Below are 17,818 nucleotides of genomic sequence, written 5' to 3' on the forward strand. Positions count from 1 at the left end.
AGAAAAAATCTAACGCGTGGGTTCCACGGCTGGTAGTTGGTATAGAGTATGACGGGTGCAAAGAAAATGATATAGTGGAGAGAATCTCGATGACCATGATAGAATATTTTTTTAGAGGATGAAATAGAGTATGGCGAGTGCGGACAACCTTAGAGAATTGCCAACCCTAGCTTATGTGGCACTATAATAAATGAAAGAGAGGAGAGGAGAAGAAACCGGGCAAGACACGGTTTCAACACCATATCCAATACACTAGACACTTTAAGTTTGCATTGGGAGAATGTAGTGTATTCATGATAGATGGAGAACAAATAGGGTACATGGAGTGGAGTGAATACATTCATTACAGACCCACATTAAAAAAAATTATAGGTTGTAGAGTGTAGTTTCTTATAAGGTGTATTGCTTATTATGTGGTAGCATAGGCGACATCATTTAATTTGTAGACACCATGGGTTGGGATTACCCTTACATGCTGATATTGATAGATAAATGTGGCATAGATAGATAGTCATAGATATAGATAGGTAGATAGATATGGATATAGATATATAAATTTCTCTTATGAAAAATGCATATGGTTGCACGTACGCGCAATCACCTCCAACATATATAGATATAGCTTTTAAAAAGTCTATGTAGATATAGATATATAGACTAGACCGATGGATTTTAAGACTAATGAATTCATCATAAACACCAGCGATAATAATAATGACAATTTCCTCACTTTATTTAATTTCTGGCTACTACACGTTCCACATTTTTTTGGATGTTCCTTTCCACATCTATTTTCTTGAATATTGAATATTATTTTCTTGTTGACTGAATTTTTTTTTACATATTTGTGAACACAATATTTAACGACTTCAACTTTTTTGTGGAGATTTATTGAAACAACACTTTCTTCTTAACTCATCTTGTTTCTATATATATTTTGTCAACTTTTTGAGTGGTCCAACATCTTAGAACTGAAGTAAAAATATTTTCCTATTGGTGACCAATACTTGACAAGTAGTGGTGCCGACCAAAATAGAAAGCCTTTTAAACTTGATTGGATTTTGGTTCTAGTGCTGTATTTAGGGTTTAGGGCACCCCAAGAATGACATATAGCAGCTTGACCATGATGTATGTTCGGAAAGAAGGTAAATAGTTTTACTTCTACATATAGTTTCTTATTTAAATCCACACAATTGAAATTTACCGAACAAGCATTAACTTCTCAGGGATTACCCCACTTCCATGACTATAAAATTGTTTCTATTCCAGAGTACTATCTCTTTATTGATCAACACGTACTCTAGGTTGTTCCTCGCAAAAAACACACACTCTATGTTGTTTTTAGATAAAGCAAGAATATTCCTAGGCGTTTCATAATAAACACCATGAAAAAAAAAACCATCGTGCCGAAAGCCTATGTAGGTGATTGAGGCGGTGTTGAGGGGTGGCGAACTAGCAAGACCCAAAGGGTTATGGAGTCAGAGGATGCGGTGAGTCCATGGCCAAGTTCTACAAGGGCTGTAGTTTGATCCAGATCGGACTGACGCTTTATTGAGAAAGATAAAACGCCAATGTTTTATCTGGGTAAAAGAATTTATCAAATCTGTGCCTGTGTGCCGCCATTGTTTGTTCTTTGTTTATATAATTTATTTTTCCCTTGCTCTCCTTGCTTGAGGATCGCTCTTGGTTTTCTGAATGGAAAATACTGGACGCAGTTGTATCAATGCAAGCACAATCGTCTTAAATGGACACAGATATAGCAGTATCATAAGTGATCAAGGGAGTTGTGGGCTTGTGGTATCCAGTTCCTATATATTAGTAACTGCCACTTAAGAACCGGGGATCTTGTAGCCTACAGCCTTGTCCAACAAGCGCCTATAAATTAAGGTGCTGCGCCTCGTCCCTTGCCATATCCCCAAGTGCTTCTCTCTTCATAACATCATATCGAAAATGTCTCTACAGACCGTCATCCTTGCGATCCTTCTGGTGTTTTCGCTCGTCTTTGCAGGTTAGTGCATGACAAATGGACAGTCGGGTCATCCATGCATATACAAAAGCAGCTCCCTCCGTAGTCCGTAAACATCACAAGAAACGACTAGCCTTGAACCTGCTTATAGATTATGGGTAGAAAACACACCAAAATTCAAACCCTTTCAAATCTTTTTGTTCTCGAGTTACAATCTTGTTTCTCTCCCCTTCAGCCAATTTGTTGATGATTCAAATCGGACCATGTTTCAAGGACAGATGTCGTCGTCAAAGGCCAGCAGCTGGGTGGAAGCGAAGGCCAGGAGCTCGTGGACAGCGGCAGTGGCGATGACGACGGCGGCGGCAACAGGGTGTCTCCCAAGAGTGACTGCCGCGAGAGCAGACTGTACACAGGGCCGTGCGTAGAGATGATCTGTGTGGCGGCTTGCATGATGCAATGGCACCATGGTGGACACTGCCAGGGTTCATTTTTCCGGGGGAGCTGCTACTGCTTCGCGTGCTTCGATTCTAGCTAGCTGGCCGCTCCAGCTGGATTCCTCTTCATCAGGCAGATTCTCCCTATGCCAAGAGGAAGAACAAATTAAAACGGACACTACTGTTCTAGTGTTATGTGATCACAGAATTAAATAATACAGTACCGGTGATGGTTGTTCTATCTGTCTATCAGTCTATATCAGTCTAACGAGCCACAAACTCTGAAATTCGGTCAGTTAGAGAGAAAGATTTGTAACCATCGGTCTACCACGAGACCAAAACACTCATGATGCTATATATAATCCACCTACTGTAAGCCTCTTCAGTGATCCAATGCCCAAGAAGATCACTCAACAACACTACACATCGGTGATCCAATGCACCACGCAGATGCGATGATCTACTCAAAAGCTTCTTCAGCTATGTTTTTTTAGATTATGGAAAGAGTTCCGGCCTTGATCATTCACTTGCACCGAAAGAGTTACAAGAGTTCTTAAACTCCATACCTCAAATGAGAAATTTCACAAATGCAAGAAAAAAAGCAATAAAACAAAGAAAGAAACCTAGAAAACTAAGTTTTAATCTTCTTCTTCGTTCTCGCTTCAATCTCGCAATGTTTTCACGTGGCCTAGAAGCTTGATGTCCGAATGGTCTGTTGCTTGCCTTTTTCAATCCATATGCTTGCCCATTAGTGCCAAAACATTCCTCTTGAGCCAATCCCTACCGGTATGATGTGCAAACTCCAAGGCGATACCACCTGGGAGAATACGACGCTTCACGCCGTCATCACCCGTCTAGATTATCTAGGCAGAGTTTCCTCCTGAGAAAATCCATAGGGTGAGGAGGTGGCACCTTCGACGGCACTTCCAACAAAGATTACAGCACAAGAGGGTGTCGCCGTCATCGGCTCCAACAGATGTTAGCCGAGGCTTTCGCCCAGCACCGCCAAATTCACCCCTCCTAGCTCCTCTATATCACCAACAACAAGGACAGGGTGCTAAGTACCAAGCACTCAAAGAATCCAACCTATCCTACAGAGAGGATGTAAATACGTATGCATAAGAAACATCGAAGGACAAGTTTAGTTTTGCATTAAAGTATTTTTTCCACACATGCAAGCGTTGTGGTCTGTAAAGCAAATTTAGGAAAAGACATCTATTTTAGAAATATACATGTAATTAATTCTAAGGGATTGGCTGATTTTTTATAAATGATCCGAGTTCTAGCGCTAGTGGACAACCCACCAACTATAGCACACAGCATACTTGCCGGACATTTCAAAATTCTAAAACACAAGTCGTGACTCGAACCAAGGATGTAAATTAGAGCAATCGTACGGTGATGTGGCCAGATTTTTTTCTTTATAATTGTAGACATTCGTGTGTAAATGTTAAGATTGGATAATTTTCTTAATTAAGAAAAGTGGACACGGCTAACATACGGCTGGACGTAAATTAGAGCCATCGTACGGCCGCCCATCAGTGGTGTGTGCATGCACGTGAGGGGCAACCAGATAAAGAAAAAGCACTTCCATGTGCATGATTTCAAAATAAAAAAAAATCATAGTTTCAAAACAGAGTATCGAAATTAAAATCCGATTGCACAGTTGTGTTTGGTTCAATAAAAGCTTCAAAATAAGATCTCACACCACTACATTTTAATGATATAATTTTTTGAGATAAAGTACTTTTTCGCGTATTCTAATTTGCTTCTGATTTTTGCAAAAATTGCTTATGGGTTTACATAATGTTGCTTTGCATGCCTGCGTTCAATTAAGTGGATATTGGTGTTCATATTATGGAGATAGATTGTTTAGTGTCATTAGTGGATAAGGGTAAACAACTTTGTTAGGTAGGTGAATGTGTGATTACATAATAATAATAGGCAATTTTAGCAGATCGGTTGAGCATTTTAACTAACTAATTTTGGCATTTTTTCATTATACATAAAGCAATTTATTTTTTCTGAAAAATATTGTCGAAATACATTCAAGTGGGTCTTGTTTTGAAGGTCTCTTCGAAAGATTTCGAGATATAATTGTGCAATCAAAATTTAAATTTAATGGATGGTTTAAAACTACAACTTTTTTAGTGTTGAAATTACTTGCATGTGCCACTGTTCTCGCGGTGGTGGAGAGTCAATTTATGATGTCGTACAATACCGTAAATGTACGGCCGGCCGTAATAAAGTCATTACCTAACTTAAAAAATACAATTTTGTTTTGCCAAAACTGAGTACCTCTCTGACACAAAAAAGGTATTTAACTCAAAAGAGCATAAATTGTTTGGTTTCATCATTGATTTGTATCAGCCTACTCCAAAAACCAAGCTCTAAGCAGGAACTAAATTAGTAGGAAAAAAAAACCAGATCATCAGACCACAAAAAGTGCTATGAACACAAAAGGTATAATTTGGCAATCTTGAAAAGCTTACATTTCCTAAATGGTGTATCCACATTTACAATACATACCAACAAAGTAAGATCCATTTATCTATATTTTGAAGTCATATTTCAGTGCAGATATAAATTGCCCATATCATATTGAAAAACAGACATAACGAACTCAACTAAAATGCTTACGAGTTAAGCATTTCGGATGTCCATTCCAAATAATTTATTGTCTAATGAAGTATATTGATCTCTATAATCCAGAATCATAATATTTCCAATTCCTTCCCATATTATTGCCTAGCAGGAAACCATAATTTTGGGTACCAAAGTATATTGTCTTTCCTAGTCATAACTATAAAATTGTATAATCAGAACCATATCATTGCCTAATGAACTATATTGATTTGGAAAATTGGGCTAGTTACACCAGCATAGCTCTAAGACAAAGACATAGCAAAACAATGGGGTTGTTACCAGCACCAAAATAATTTCACCAAGATCAACACACACTATGCACTACTATGATTAGGTTCAAGTGTACATTATGCAGAGTTAGTGTTTTCTACAAATATTTGCTACATTTCTTTAGTGATGATATTTTCCATACAAAACAATGCTAGCCTAAAATGCACAACCTGCTTGTTGATTAACATAAGCAACCTACAAATGAATTCCAGTAAACCAAATGGTTAATAAATAAACTGTGATATTGCCGAATAAATACAATATTATTGCCTACACCTGATCACTAAATTGGTATTGAATAATCAATAAACTGCTTAGTTTCAACTTAAAATGCTAGAAATGATATATATGAACACGAACAATCAGCAAGGAGTGATCTGGTCTAATATGTGATCCCAATCCTAATAATATCTAATATATGATACTTCTTTCACAATTTCAAACAAGAAAACTCCACTTACCAAATCGGCAAGACCCCTGAATTGTTGTGCTTAATCGACTACACTACCTTATTGATGATCCTGAAAAATTCCAAATAAGCAAATGTAAGGACAAAACAAGACAAAGAAACTCAGTATCATTTGCTAATAAGTTTGATGAGCTGCTGAAATAATTACGGAGTGTGTAAACTGTCGATGATAGTTTCCTAGCAGAAGTTCAACTTTAAACCATGCCAGGCGCATCAATGGACAAATTCAATAAGGTTAACTGTGTGGCTGATATATACTGATGTTTGGCATACTGTAACACAAAAAATGAGGGGCCGCACATGATAAATAAACAAACAGATCAGTGAAAAAAAAGAAGTCGTCCACACTTATAGCTGGTTACTTTGCCTAACGTTACCTTAAAATATGCCTAATGGAATGTAGAAACTTGCCAATATGAAACCATGTTATTGCCTATATTATAACATATAAAAAGATGGGTTATATAGAGAGAGATAGCACACCTCCATGTTTGATGATTGTGGTCGCCCATGTTGCCGCTTCTGTCCTCTTGCCATTGTGACAAGTTACCAGAAAACCTGCACATTATGAACAAATATTAACTGATGCTGTCATTACCTCCCCCCCCCCCCCCACCCCAAGCAGGATTTAGTGCTAAAAGTGGAAGACAAAAAAGAGGCTTTAAAAAAGCATAAATAGAGTGCTTAAAAAAAGAAATGACAACATGCATGTATGTATGAACCCATATCTGGTCTGCTTATGTAAAAACAAGGCAATTATATTGTTTGTGCTTCGTCAATTATAAATGAATTTTGACGCAATTATAGCTGAAAGCTGACCACTGAATTGTTGCATACAAATGGATTGCTACTTAAGATGAGGCTTGCTTGTTATTCTAGGAGACTACAACACACAAATCCAATCTAGCATAGAGGAACCGTGATCCACTTTGTTGGAGCTATGTATAAAAAACTACTAACAGCAACTACTAGCAGGATTTAGTGCTAAGTAGAAGACAAAAAAATAACTCTGATCTACTTGGAAAGAAATAGATTCATGCAGCTAAAAAAGGCCATGTCTGGTATGCTTATGTAAAAACAAGAAAGGCAATTATATGTTTGTGCTTAGGCAATTATAAATGAATTTTGACACAATTATAGCCGGAAACTGACCACTGGATTGCTGCGTACAAAAAAATGGATTTGCTGCTTAAACAAATATTTAAACACAACAGGACTAAATATGCGACAAGGATTGTTATGGATTGACTAGATCAGGATGTTAAAAGAAGTAGTCAGTTTTGCCTCAAAGAGAAATGCCAAATTCCACTCTTCCTGCAATTGAATTGTTTATCATTGTCTCACCTGCATCTGCATTAGCAGTTAGCTTTGCTTATCACGATCATGACATCTCCATAATGATTTCACATTTTGGAGCTTTGGGACCAAGTCATTGGCTACTTATGCCTTTGTCTCTTCATTATCTTAAAGGGGTTATTATCTGCAGCTTTGAGACTCTCTTGCATCTGGCACTGTCATTATCTGCATCTGCAGCCCACTTGATTTAGGGGCACCATAAACCTGTAACCTGTAGCCTGAGCTTACTGAGTTGTTTATGTAGAATGTGGCGAGGAACGGACTCTGCCCTCCAGGACGTCAACCTGCTTGGAGGCGCGGACACGGGACCGACCCCCTCCGCTGCCACCGCCGGTGAGTCAAATATCCCACCTGCACCTGTGAAGACATGTAACTGAAATCATTGTTTGTCTCCCACCATTTTTCATGCTAATTTTTTCTCTGAACTTACGGATTCACTTCTGCTAGAATGTTAGTTTGCTAATTTCTTCCTATGAACCTCCTATTGACGTTACAAAGTGTGATAGCTTATTGTTCTTCCACAACACTGGGCTGCCATACACCCATGGATCAGAGCAAAGTAATTTGCAGTTGCTAGATGAATCGATGCTTGTTTGACTTTAGCAAGCTTTCAGACATATTGTGATGTTATCTGGTTTTGTGCCTTGTCTAACCATCGTTGCAAGTTCTTAACATATTTTTCATAATGCAGCTTATTGTGCATTCAGGATTTGTTTACACTGGTGTGGAGTTCTCCAAAAAAATTCTGTAGTATCTCAGTGATTAGGAGGTACCAACATGTTTCTAAAATAATCCCCCTTGTACTTACTGAGGTTCTAATTGAGCTAATGACTGTGGCATTCACATAAAGCAAAAAGTTCCTGATTTCATGCCATGATGCTATGCAAGTTCACTTTGAAGTTCTATTTTTTATAGATGGCCAAAATACAAAAAAAAATCGAACTGTTAGGCGTGCCTTTTCATTTGCACTTATCAACTGAAACAAGTGGATGATACTGAACTGTTAGGTTTGCACTTATTTCTATAGCTGTAAGGTTGGAAGTCTCATTCAAAGCTGCTACTGTAATCTTTGCATCTGTCATGCTTGGTGCTTTTCTTCCAGATTGCCATTATCATATTAAAAGTAGTGACCAATAAATTGGGTCATAATGCTTATCACTGTTTTCAGTTTCAGCAATGAATCTAGCCACCATAAATAAATTTCAGAGAAGAAAGTCCAAGTATGGGTAATGATTCATCAGAGTAATGAATCAAAGGACTAATGATTCAAATTATTTGGTGTATATTTTACTATTAACATCTCAAAGAAAGAATTTATGACCTGACCATGAGGAACGAGAGTACTCTATCCTGCCTGTGATGAGTGAATTATCAACCGTGCGGTGTGATCGTGCGCTTGGTCTTTGGATTGCAGGTACACGGGCGTCGAGTGTCGACGGAGAGTTGCCGCGGAGGAGCTCGGGCCGGGCGGCAGCTGTGGCGTCCACTCCTGGATCGAGGGCGCAAGCGGCGACGGAAGGCGAGTTTCTTGGTTTACGCCACAAAACCAAGGAGGCGGACGGCGGTTGAAGACGCCAAGTCGTGGAGGCACGGGCGTCGGTCTCGGGACTGACGGAGGCGACGGGCGTCGACGGCGTCTAGGGCCTCGCTGCGGGCTAGGAGGTGACGGGCGTCGGGCGGCGTCTAGGGCCGTCAGAAGGCCGAGGCGGGAACGGCGTCTAGGGCCACAGCGTGGAGGCGGGAATCTTCCCGCGCGTGAAGTTTTGGCGGTTTTCTCAAAACCGGCCACCTACCCGGGTTTCGCGGACCCTCCAAAACCGCGGACCGGAACTTCGTCGACGTGGCGGCATCGTAGCAAAGACTTCGAGTCGAAGAAAGAAGTTCCGCCGTCGATAGAGGCTGTGCAGCGGGCTGCTGCAGACCCGACCGGTCTGGCCACAACAGCTGGGTATAAATACCCCCACCAGCCCGTGGCTGGTTGAGTTTCTTGAGTCTTTTGTTTTCTCTTCGTTTTTCCTTCTCCCTGCCCCTGCTCTAGGTTAGGGCCAAGGACTCCAATGCAAAAGAGGGTTAGATTATAGCTAATCTTTTCAATCTAGAGGGTGGATGATGGTGTGGTCAGCTCTAGCCTTTGTATAGGTGAATTCCTCCGTGATTTATGGATGAAATTGATTTGAGATTCACCCGTGTGTGCTAAGCTTTTCGTCCCCCTTTCCTCTCTTGTGTTTTGGGTTTCGATTCTCCTCTTTTGGTGTGTTTTGTGTTCGGAGGAGACAAACCCTTGAATTCGTGGTTTGATGGACTCTTTGTGACGATTCTAATCCTTCTAGCCAAGTGCTAAATCTACTGGAATCGAGAGTTCTCACGAATTGGAGTTTTTGGGTTCTTGAGAAAACCCCAATTCTCTTTGATCTTCCCTTGATTTCTCATGATCTGTTAATCTTTTGGGAAAGATCTTTTGGGGATATGTTCACGGGGTAGATGTGAAGCTATCCTCCAAGTTTCGTTGGATTTGGACGTCGTTTGCTCGAGATTTGCCGTTTGAAGCTTTGTTTGCGATCTGTCTGGGTGAAACCGGTCTGACCGGTCTCTGAAACCGGTCTGACCGGTCTGGGTTTTTGAACTCTAGCCCGACCGGTCTGACCGGTCGGAGAGAGCGGTCTGACCGGTCCGAGTCTGCCAGTCTGCAGATTTTCTCGCTTGCTTCCGTGTTTTTCTCTCGCTCGTTCTAGGGGTGTTTTGTGTTGGTTTAGCTCTTCCATAGCTATTCCAAACTTCACCTAGAACTCTTGAGGGCTTGTGGTGATTTTGGGATATAGGCCGGCGGATTGATTTCGAAAGAAATTTTGATCGGCTCCCATTCACCCCCCCTCTAGTCGCCGGTTTCGGTCCCTCAGACCAGTATACTGTTAATATTCTTGACTTGCTCCATTTTTTCTGAAGTAGCAATTCCAGAATCCACGTAACACACCTGATGACACACACTGTTGGAATGCTTCATTAATTTTTATGCTCAGTTCAGTAATACTTTGGCTGAATGTTAAAGTGCATACAAATTCAGTTCCACATATGCAACATATGTTACAGCATTCTATGTATGCATTTATCTACAGCATGTTCCAAGAGGCTCATATTTTTATCCCACCTATAACATGGAGACACTACAAGAATCAGTAACTTAATAAGTTAGCAGTTAACTTCATTGCTATAATTTGCAGAATTCTTTTTTTACTCCCAGTCCATTAGGTTGATCATTATTTTATAGGTCTCAGAACATGTGTGACATGAGTGGACAACCAGCTGGACTTGATCTTGATGAGAATGGTGATTGGTTGCATACTAATGACTCCATTGTACGGGGAACTCCCCGACATGAGGGTACTATATCGACGCCGACAGGTAAACTGCGGGTGATGTTGCATTTATCAGATATAATACTCACTGCGTTCGGCAGGCTGGAGCTGGAGGCTGGAGCTGTAATAGTACGAGAGAAAAATACGGTTACCTAGCTGGTGGCTGGAGAATAGTGCTAGAGCGATATGAGAGAGAAATACTGTAGGGCTGGAGCTGAAGGATGGAGCCGAACACGGTGACTACAAACTACACGCTATCCAAACTTTGTCGCCAGTGCTTTTTCAAGATCGTGCTTCCCAATGAAGCAAATTAAATGCATACATAAAGTCTTTCAGAAACCCAAACAGTCAGCCAAGCAGTGTGAAGTGTGATTTCCTAGCATTAGTGACAATTCCAAAGCTAAAGAGAAAAATACAAAACAATTACAATGTTAGATACATACAATTCCACATTCAGTGGCTCTAGGCATGTGCTGAATCTGATTGTTCTGTTCTTGAAAAAAATGAAGCAGTGACCATGTTAATTGATTTGAATTGTATATTCAGTTTAGATTAATTACTTTTAGTCCATTTATAATAGTGGCAACAACCAAAATTAGGGATCAGATCTAACTTGTTAAGTGATGATTTCCGACTTTCTCGAAGTAGCAACGCTGTAACAAATTCTAGCATCATGTAGTTAACATTCGGAAGCTTCTTCAATATGTTCCCAAGTCAGGAATGCTAACCCTCACATCTCTAAGCTCATCATAAAGCGCAAATGTAGTGAGCAGTTCAGCGATGCTGGTAAGGTAGCACTTCATCAGCGCACCTATATCAATAGGATTGGCACCTTCAGGTAAAGATGTACCTGAATCTGCAGAACATAACATTACTCAGAGGCCCATGGTAATGAATGGTGGCTACAAGATTAAGCTCAGATATGATTGAGTGGCGGCAATACCTTCATTGTAAAGAGATAAAGCTGCAATAATAATCATATAGATACAACTTAAGGCTTACGAATTTAGACTATGCTATACAGCTGCTTAGATGTTACATGAAAATGTAATTGCCTCGACAATATATACTCAACACTGAATGCCTCAGTCAGTTCTAGGAATACTCAACACTGCTAGGCAAACCACACTATCAGTCTGGTTCTGAGAATATTGCTTGCATCTCTTATATTTGAAATCCATGTATTGCTTGCACGACCAGGCTGAGGACTTTGAGGATAAGAGATCCCTGGCCATGCTTGCGAGCGCCGAGCGGTCTGCTAAAAGGTATGTGATGCCCTTGCTTCTCTGCTTCTACCACTGCACCATTAGAAATCAATTCTCCGAAAATGTGTCTCCATCATGTTTGATTGGAACTAACTTGCCCGTTGGTTAATATATTGTTTTATGAAAAACATGAGGTCAAGTATTTTAATGAGCAACTTTAGCTTTATACGTTTGCAAATGGCACTAATGATCTCTTAGCTTCAAACGCATCTTACATTCCGATTTCAGTTATGGTACTGACCTTTCAGTTGGGTTGAAGTGTTAAAAATGGATCCAGATTAATTAATCTAATTGCGATTAGTTTAATCGGGTATAAATATTCCATCTTTGGACATAAGTTTCAGTGACAAGCTTTTATTGCTCACGTGAAGAAATTCTTGTGGACAATGAGGGGAACGCAGGGTGCTCCCATCATTGCATCGACAATTCAGATCATACTTGGTTTCAGTGGGCTCTGGCGCATTGTTCTCAAGTTGGTGTATTATTTTCCCTGGCAGTATTTTTGGATTACTATGTATCATTTCTTTTTGTAGTATGTTAAATTGAATTTCATCATATTTTCTCCTTTGTACAGATTATTAAGTCCGTTATCATCTGTTCCTTTGGTATCACTTGTTGGATTTGGAATTTATGAGCTTGGCTTTCCAGACGTTTGTTTGCTCTATCTATTTCTCTTTGTCTCCATGTTTTAACATCAGGATTGATGACATATTCTGCATGTAGGTAGCTAAATGTGTCGAAGCTGGCCTTCCAGAACTCCTCCTGTTGGTTGTATTTTCTCAGGTGCATAAATATATTAGTTCCTGCACCAATATGTCTATTTGTGGAGGATGTCATGTACTAATAATTTGAATTTTTTCAATAGTATTTGCCTCAAGTTCTGCATTTCGGGAAGGATGTCTTTGGAAGGTTTGGTGTTCTTCACTGTCCCTATCGTGTGGCTCTACATATACTTTCTCACCATCGGTGGTGCCTACAAGAATTCTTCACCGAAGACGCAGGTGCATTGCCGTGTTGATCGTTCAGGTCTTGTTGCAGGAGCTTCTTGGTAGGATCCCAGGGCAACATTCTTACTTTAGACTGCCATGTTGGTGACATTACTTATGAAGTTTAAAAACAATCATTGTATGCATTGCTTTGTGAACCAGCCCACTCACTCTTCAGGTAATTCAGTCTTACTCCTTCCTGCATTGCACTACAGATTACTACTACCCTTCTTGTTTGTGAGTAAACTAATTGATTACTTATCTCTATTTTCGTGTTGTGTGCGTATCATAGACCTTTGTGTGAGTAAACTAATTGATTACTACTACAATTATTTGTTGACAATTTATATCGTTAAGCGCTTGATTTTTTCCGCTCCCGTAGCAACGCACGGGCATTCAACTAGTATAACATTATTGGTTTTGAATATGACCAGTGTACCTCAGAAACTCTAAGACTACCCGCCTCCGCTGTTGTTACGGATGGGGCGCCCGAAGCCATGAGAAATACTGAAATAGTGCTAATTACGTTTGGGGCATGGTGATTTGTGAATATATAATAGAAATGTGGAAATGGGGCATGGGATGAGCGTAATCAGTAAATGTACACTAGAAAGCCAAAGAATTTAAGAGCACTAGGCACGCAACTTTCCTGCACGGACACAGTTCAAGAGTCATAGTTTCCACCTGATACTCCTAAGTGACAAGCATAGCAACAAAAATTTACACACACCGTGCCACAAAATGAAGCCATGGACCATTAAGCTGATAGGCTACTTAGAATTAGTAAAGCATTCACCTGCTGGCACTATGCTAACATCTATCACCACAATCATCTATCACTATAGATCGACAGCCGATCGCAAAATGCACCATGAACCGGCATCCTTCATCGCAAAAGGAACTGGGAAGCAATAGAAGCTCATGCTCAGACCATGAACTGCTCATGGCTTGTTGGTCTGTGACCACAGCCTGCTCGCAACACAGTCAGTGTTTCATTCGACATACTTCCTTTTCCTTGGAGTTGGCTCAGATAGAGTGACACACCCAGGATCCATGCTGGCCTGATCATCCTGAGAATCAGGTGTCACCACGGACTCGCTCCTGCAGTCATCCTTGTAGCCATCATAGTTTTTGGCTGCGCAGCATGTTACTTTGTTCGTCTTGGCTTTGCTCCTCGTTTCTCCATCATCCAGACCCTCCTTGGCAACTGTAGAATCATGTTCCGAGATGCATGAGGTTTCTGATTTGGCCGAAGGCAGCTTACTCGAGGAATCAGCTGAGCTTGAATCCTCTGAGTTTGCTGATCCTCGCTGTGTTGTGATTAGATAATGCGCCACAGATTTGTACCCAAGGCTGATAACCTGCATGAAGGAGCACACACCTGCTTGCTCAGTGGCGGATCAATAAAAAATTGTCATACACATACTAACTGCGTGAGATTCAGTCTACTATTTAGCTCTCTTCCTATTTTGCCTAACACAATATGCTAACAACAGCAAAGCCTTTAGAATTCAGTTCAAGCAAGTTGGGTAGGCTAGAGATAAAACCAAACAATAGCTACATAAACCGAAAACTGCCATTTAGGAACAAATTGATATTAGTATAAGTTAACTGCAATAAATAAATTAATTTCAATTAATGTCTGTTTCAAATAGCAGTTTTGTGCTTTCCAATAGTAAACAGTACTCCTTCCTTCCCCGTTTATAAGGCACACACGCATATCAAGATTCAAACATTTATATCTTTGACCAATAATTTAACTATTAATTTTTTATTTTTATAATGTAAATTTTATATGATTGGATTCGTCATCAAATATAGTTTACAATGATTATAAATTTATAATCATAAGTGATATAATATATGACAAATAAATGGTCAAAGTATCGTTTAGAAGACCGTGTCATGTTCCACCATGCCTTATAAACGAGGAAGGAGGGAGTATGATTTTAGCATGTATACCTTCCTATAGATACGACCAGTAGGGAACCATCCTTTTCTGGTTCTGCATTTACTGCAGTTACAAATGCCACGGCAGACTGGACATATCCAATTAGGATTGCTCTTAGCTTCCATCACATTCTCACCATACCTGAATTGATTATGAGATATCATTCCAAAAATGATAATTAAATGTTGAGTACAGAACTGCAGTGGGAAGAAAACAAAGCAGAGGTTAACTTAGATGCATGTAATCCATTTCAACATTTCAACCAAAAAGTAGGAAGTTATAATTCTTAGTAAGTTATATATATTTAAAAACTAAAAAAACAACTGCCAAACATATTGCCACTCATGATCAAATACCAAATTTCACACAGCTTCAACAAAACTTTTCGAACAAAATCCCTGGATCTATACATCAAACTTTCTCAATAGGTAGGCAATTTTAAGTCATAGAATTTATTATCAAAATCCCAGTCCTCCACACATTTCAGAGGCTTTCAAAAGATCAAATAAGAATTATTTCATCTTGTCACAACTGTAAATTGGAAATTTTCTGTTGTTTCTGTAAATAAAATACTGTTTAACTTTCAGAACTCAAATAAACACTTGTGTTAAAGTGCACATGTGGAATTGCATTAGATAAATGTGAATTCTTGCAATCATAAATTATACTAAACAGTGACATCCTTAAATATCCACAATAACAATGACAAAGAAAGAAGGAAATATGTCTCAAGTCTAGTAAAGTAGACATGTATTGGGGGGGGGTAACAAAAGATGGCACAAAACAACACATGTCCACAGCTGATAATTTCTTTTATTTTTTCCCTTAGCAACAAAACCAGCCAACATTCAATTGGGAAATTTCTTCACATAAAAAGCTCACCTCGTGTACAAACAATCTCCACAGAACTGCCCTTGGACAATCTGGCATTTACAGCAGCTTGTATGATGACCAAGAGTTTTCCTTCTGCAACATGGAAGAGTTATTGACTTATTATACTATGCAAAAAATGATAAACGGTAATGCAACATGAGTCATGACTAATAATAACTTCCACATGATGGATGATGAAAAACTCCAAACAAAATTGTATATAACTAGGCCAATGAAAGAAACAAGCAAATGTTTTTACTTGGAATAGAAGTTCCACAGTTATATTTAAGATGTCCTTAATCCCCCCATATCAAAATATGCCGACTCTGTATCACAAACAGGAGCGGAATTGCTGATGTTTGACACTTGGCATGATTAATGGGTTCAAAAGGCATAAGATTTTAGTTGTTATCTTCTCTATACTCCAATAAATATCTGACGGCTGTTTTACACTTCAGGCAAAAAATTTCAACATTACATCTAAAAAATACAGCATTCCAGAGTAGTAAATCAAGTAGAACTTACCGGCACTGATGACAATCTTGGCCCCTCACTAGATCATAGATGCGCTTGCCGTCTTTGTCACAGCCATCGACAAAGAGAGTCCAATGAGTGTTGCATGTTCCCAGAAGCTTCTCATGCTCTTCAGTGTATATTTCTTTCGGACGAAGCTCACAATAGCTAACCGGTTCCAGGCACTTCAACCTGAAAGAAAACAAGGGATCCAAGAAAACTACAATTATTGTTGTGGATTATCACAATACAGGCCAGGTACGGGTTCATGGCCAAAACGAATGGGCATCGACAGTGAATCTTTAAAATTGCTGGCATGCGAGGATTGGTTAACAGGAAGAGAACAATAACCCCTGAACATAGTCATGGAAAGGCAATAGCAGTTAGCCCCACGGAGATTATTCATTCTACAATTGAAGATTATTCGAGCGTCGCACCCACGCATTCGACATGTAAACGACGAGCACAAGATGAACCCACGCATTCGACATGTAAACATGGCATGGACAAGAAATGAGCTAGCATTGGAAGTTTGGAACCGATCTGGAAAAAGACTAGACAGAGCCTGAGAGCCACAGACGCACGCGCACGAGGTAGCTGTTCCGAGCGGATGAGTAGATCTTGCAGCCTCGATCCCGCACATTGTAGGCCCCCACAACCCGAACTGCCCGCTGGCTCAAGAAACCCGCAGCATCAGCAAGAAAGAAACCAGTCGGAACAGACATCGGCCCTACCTGAGCGACCTCCTCGAGGGCGCCGGCAACGCGGGCTTGTGCCGGACGCGCCCGCGCCGCGCCGGGGCCAGCGAGCCGGCGCACTGGTTGAGGGTCTGCGCGAGGTCGATGATCCCCAGCTTCTGCATCCGCTCCATGTTCTCCCGGATCCTCGCCTCCCGCTCCCGCTCGTACTCCCCCACTCCCGCCTCCGCCACCGCCGGCGTCTCCGCAACGGCCCCCGCCGCCGCCGCCGCCGCGGCAACGGGGTTCTTCGGCGGCCGGCCGCGCCCGCGCCGCGCCGGGGTCGCCATCGTCAGGGAAGCGCTTGGCGTCGGCGGCGGCGGCGGCGGCGGGATTTGGGGGAGATGGAAGAAGATTGGGAGGGAGGGAGGAAGGGGGCGCCCAATAGCAAGTGTAGACTGGAGGGAGGAGAGCCCTCGTAACGGTTAATTGGCAAGCTCAAAGTTCTGCTCTATTCATCTAATTAAAAATATGTCATTACTATTTTCCCTCTACTCGGTTTGTGCTATTTTCTACGCGGCGACTTTTTGAAAATATGTTCATTTTATTCAAAACGATATTAAATTTTCAATACTCGTCTCTGCATAATCAGGATTTAACGAATGACGAGCACAATCCAAAGCGAATTATAGAATTCAAAGACTAAACTACTCATCTTAAATAAATAAATCATGTGCAAGAGACAATATATTGATTTTGTTCTTCTTCATATACATACATCGTGTGTCTAATCATGGTGTTTAACAATCAGTGTAACTGCAATTAACAAAGACTTGGTTACAAAACTCACTTGCCGCAACATGACAACATAGTATGACAACACAGTACAGATTTCGTTTTGAGGGCGACAACATAGCGATATACATCGGGTGAGTGCCGTCACATATATTTCTTGAATCTGCCATAGAGGACAGTGGTGCACCGCCAGAATCTAGCTAGAGTTAAGCTCTCGGATACCACTAGTGATAAAAGGGGTAAAGAATATTTGAGAAAATGACA

At 40.5% G+C, this 17,818-nt stretch overlaps 1 protein-coding gene and 1 long non-coding RNA gene across 3 annotated transcripts; one reads left to right on the top strand and one right to left on the bottom strand.

Moving 5' to 3' along the window:
* The first annotated feature begins 10,069 nt into the window (after positions 1-10,069).
* LOC120684052 lies at positions 10,070-13,016 on the top strand. Of its 2 annotated transcripts, XR_005679051.1 has the most exons (3): positions 10,070-10,540; positions 11,695-12,542; positions 12,625-13,016. It is a non-coding gene; the product is annotated as an uncharacterized LOC120684052 (long non-coding RNA). The 2 variants fall into 2 exon arrangements; XR_005679050.1 differs by lacking the exon at positions 10,070-10,540 and having other exon boundaries at positions 10,767-12,542.
* A 331-nt stretch (positions 13,017-13,347) lies between these two features.
* Positions 13,348-17,201, bottom strand: LOC120682731. Its single transcript, XM_039964730.1, has 5 exons — positions 16,817-17,201; positions 16,095-16,274; positions 15,579-15,662; positions 14,708-14,837; positions 13,348-14,106 (listed from the first exon to the last, which is right to left on the bottom strand). Exons 1-5 carry the CDS (start codon positions 17,107-17,109, stop codon positions 13,738-13,740), a joined length of 1,056 nt encoding a protein of 351 aa, XP_039820664.1. The 5' UTR covers positions 17,110-17,201; the 3' UTR covers positions 13,348-13,737.
* Between the last annotated feature and the right edge of the window lie 617 nt (positions 17,202-17,818).

The sequence above is a fragment of the Panicum virgatum genome, chromosome 7N, assembly GCF_016808335.1.
Source record: "Panicum virgatum strain AP13 chromosome 7N, P.virgatum_v5, whole genome shotgun sequence".
Lineage (NCBI taxonomy): Eukaryota > Viridiplantae > Streptophyta > Magnoliopsida > Poales > Poaceae > Panicum > Panicum virgatum.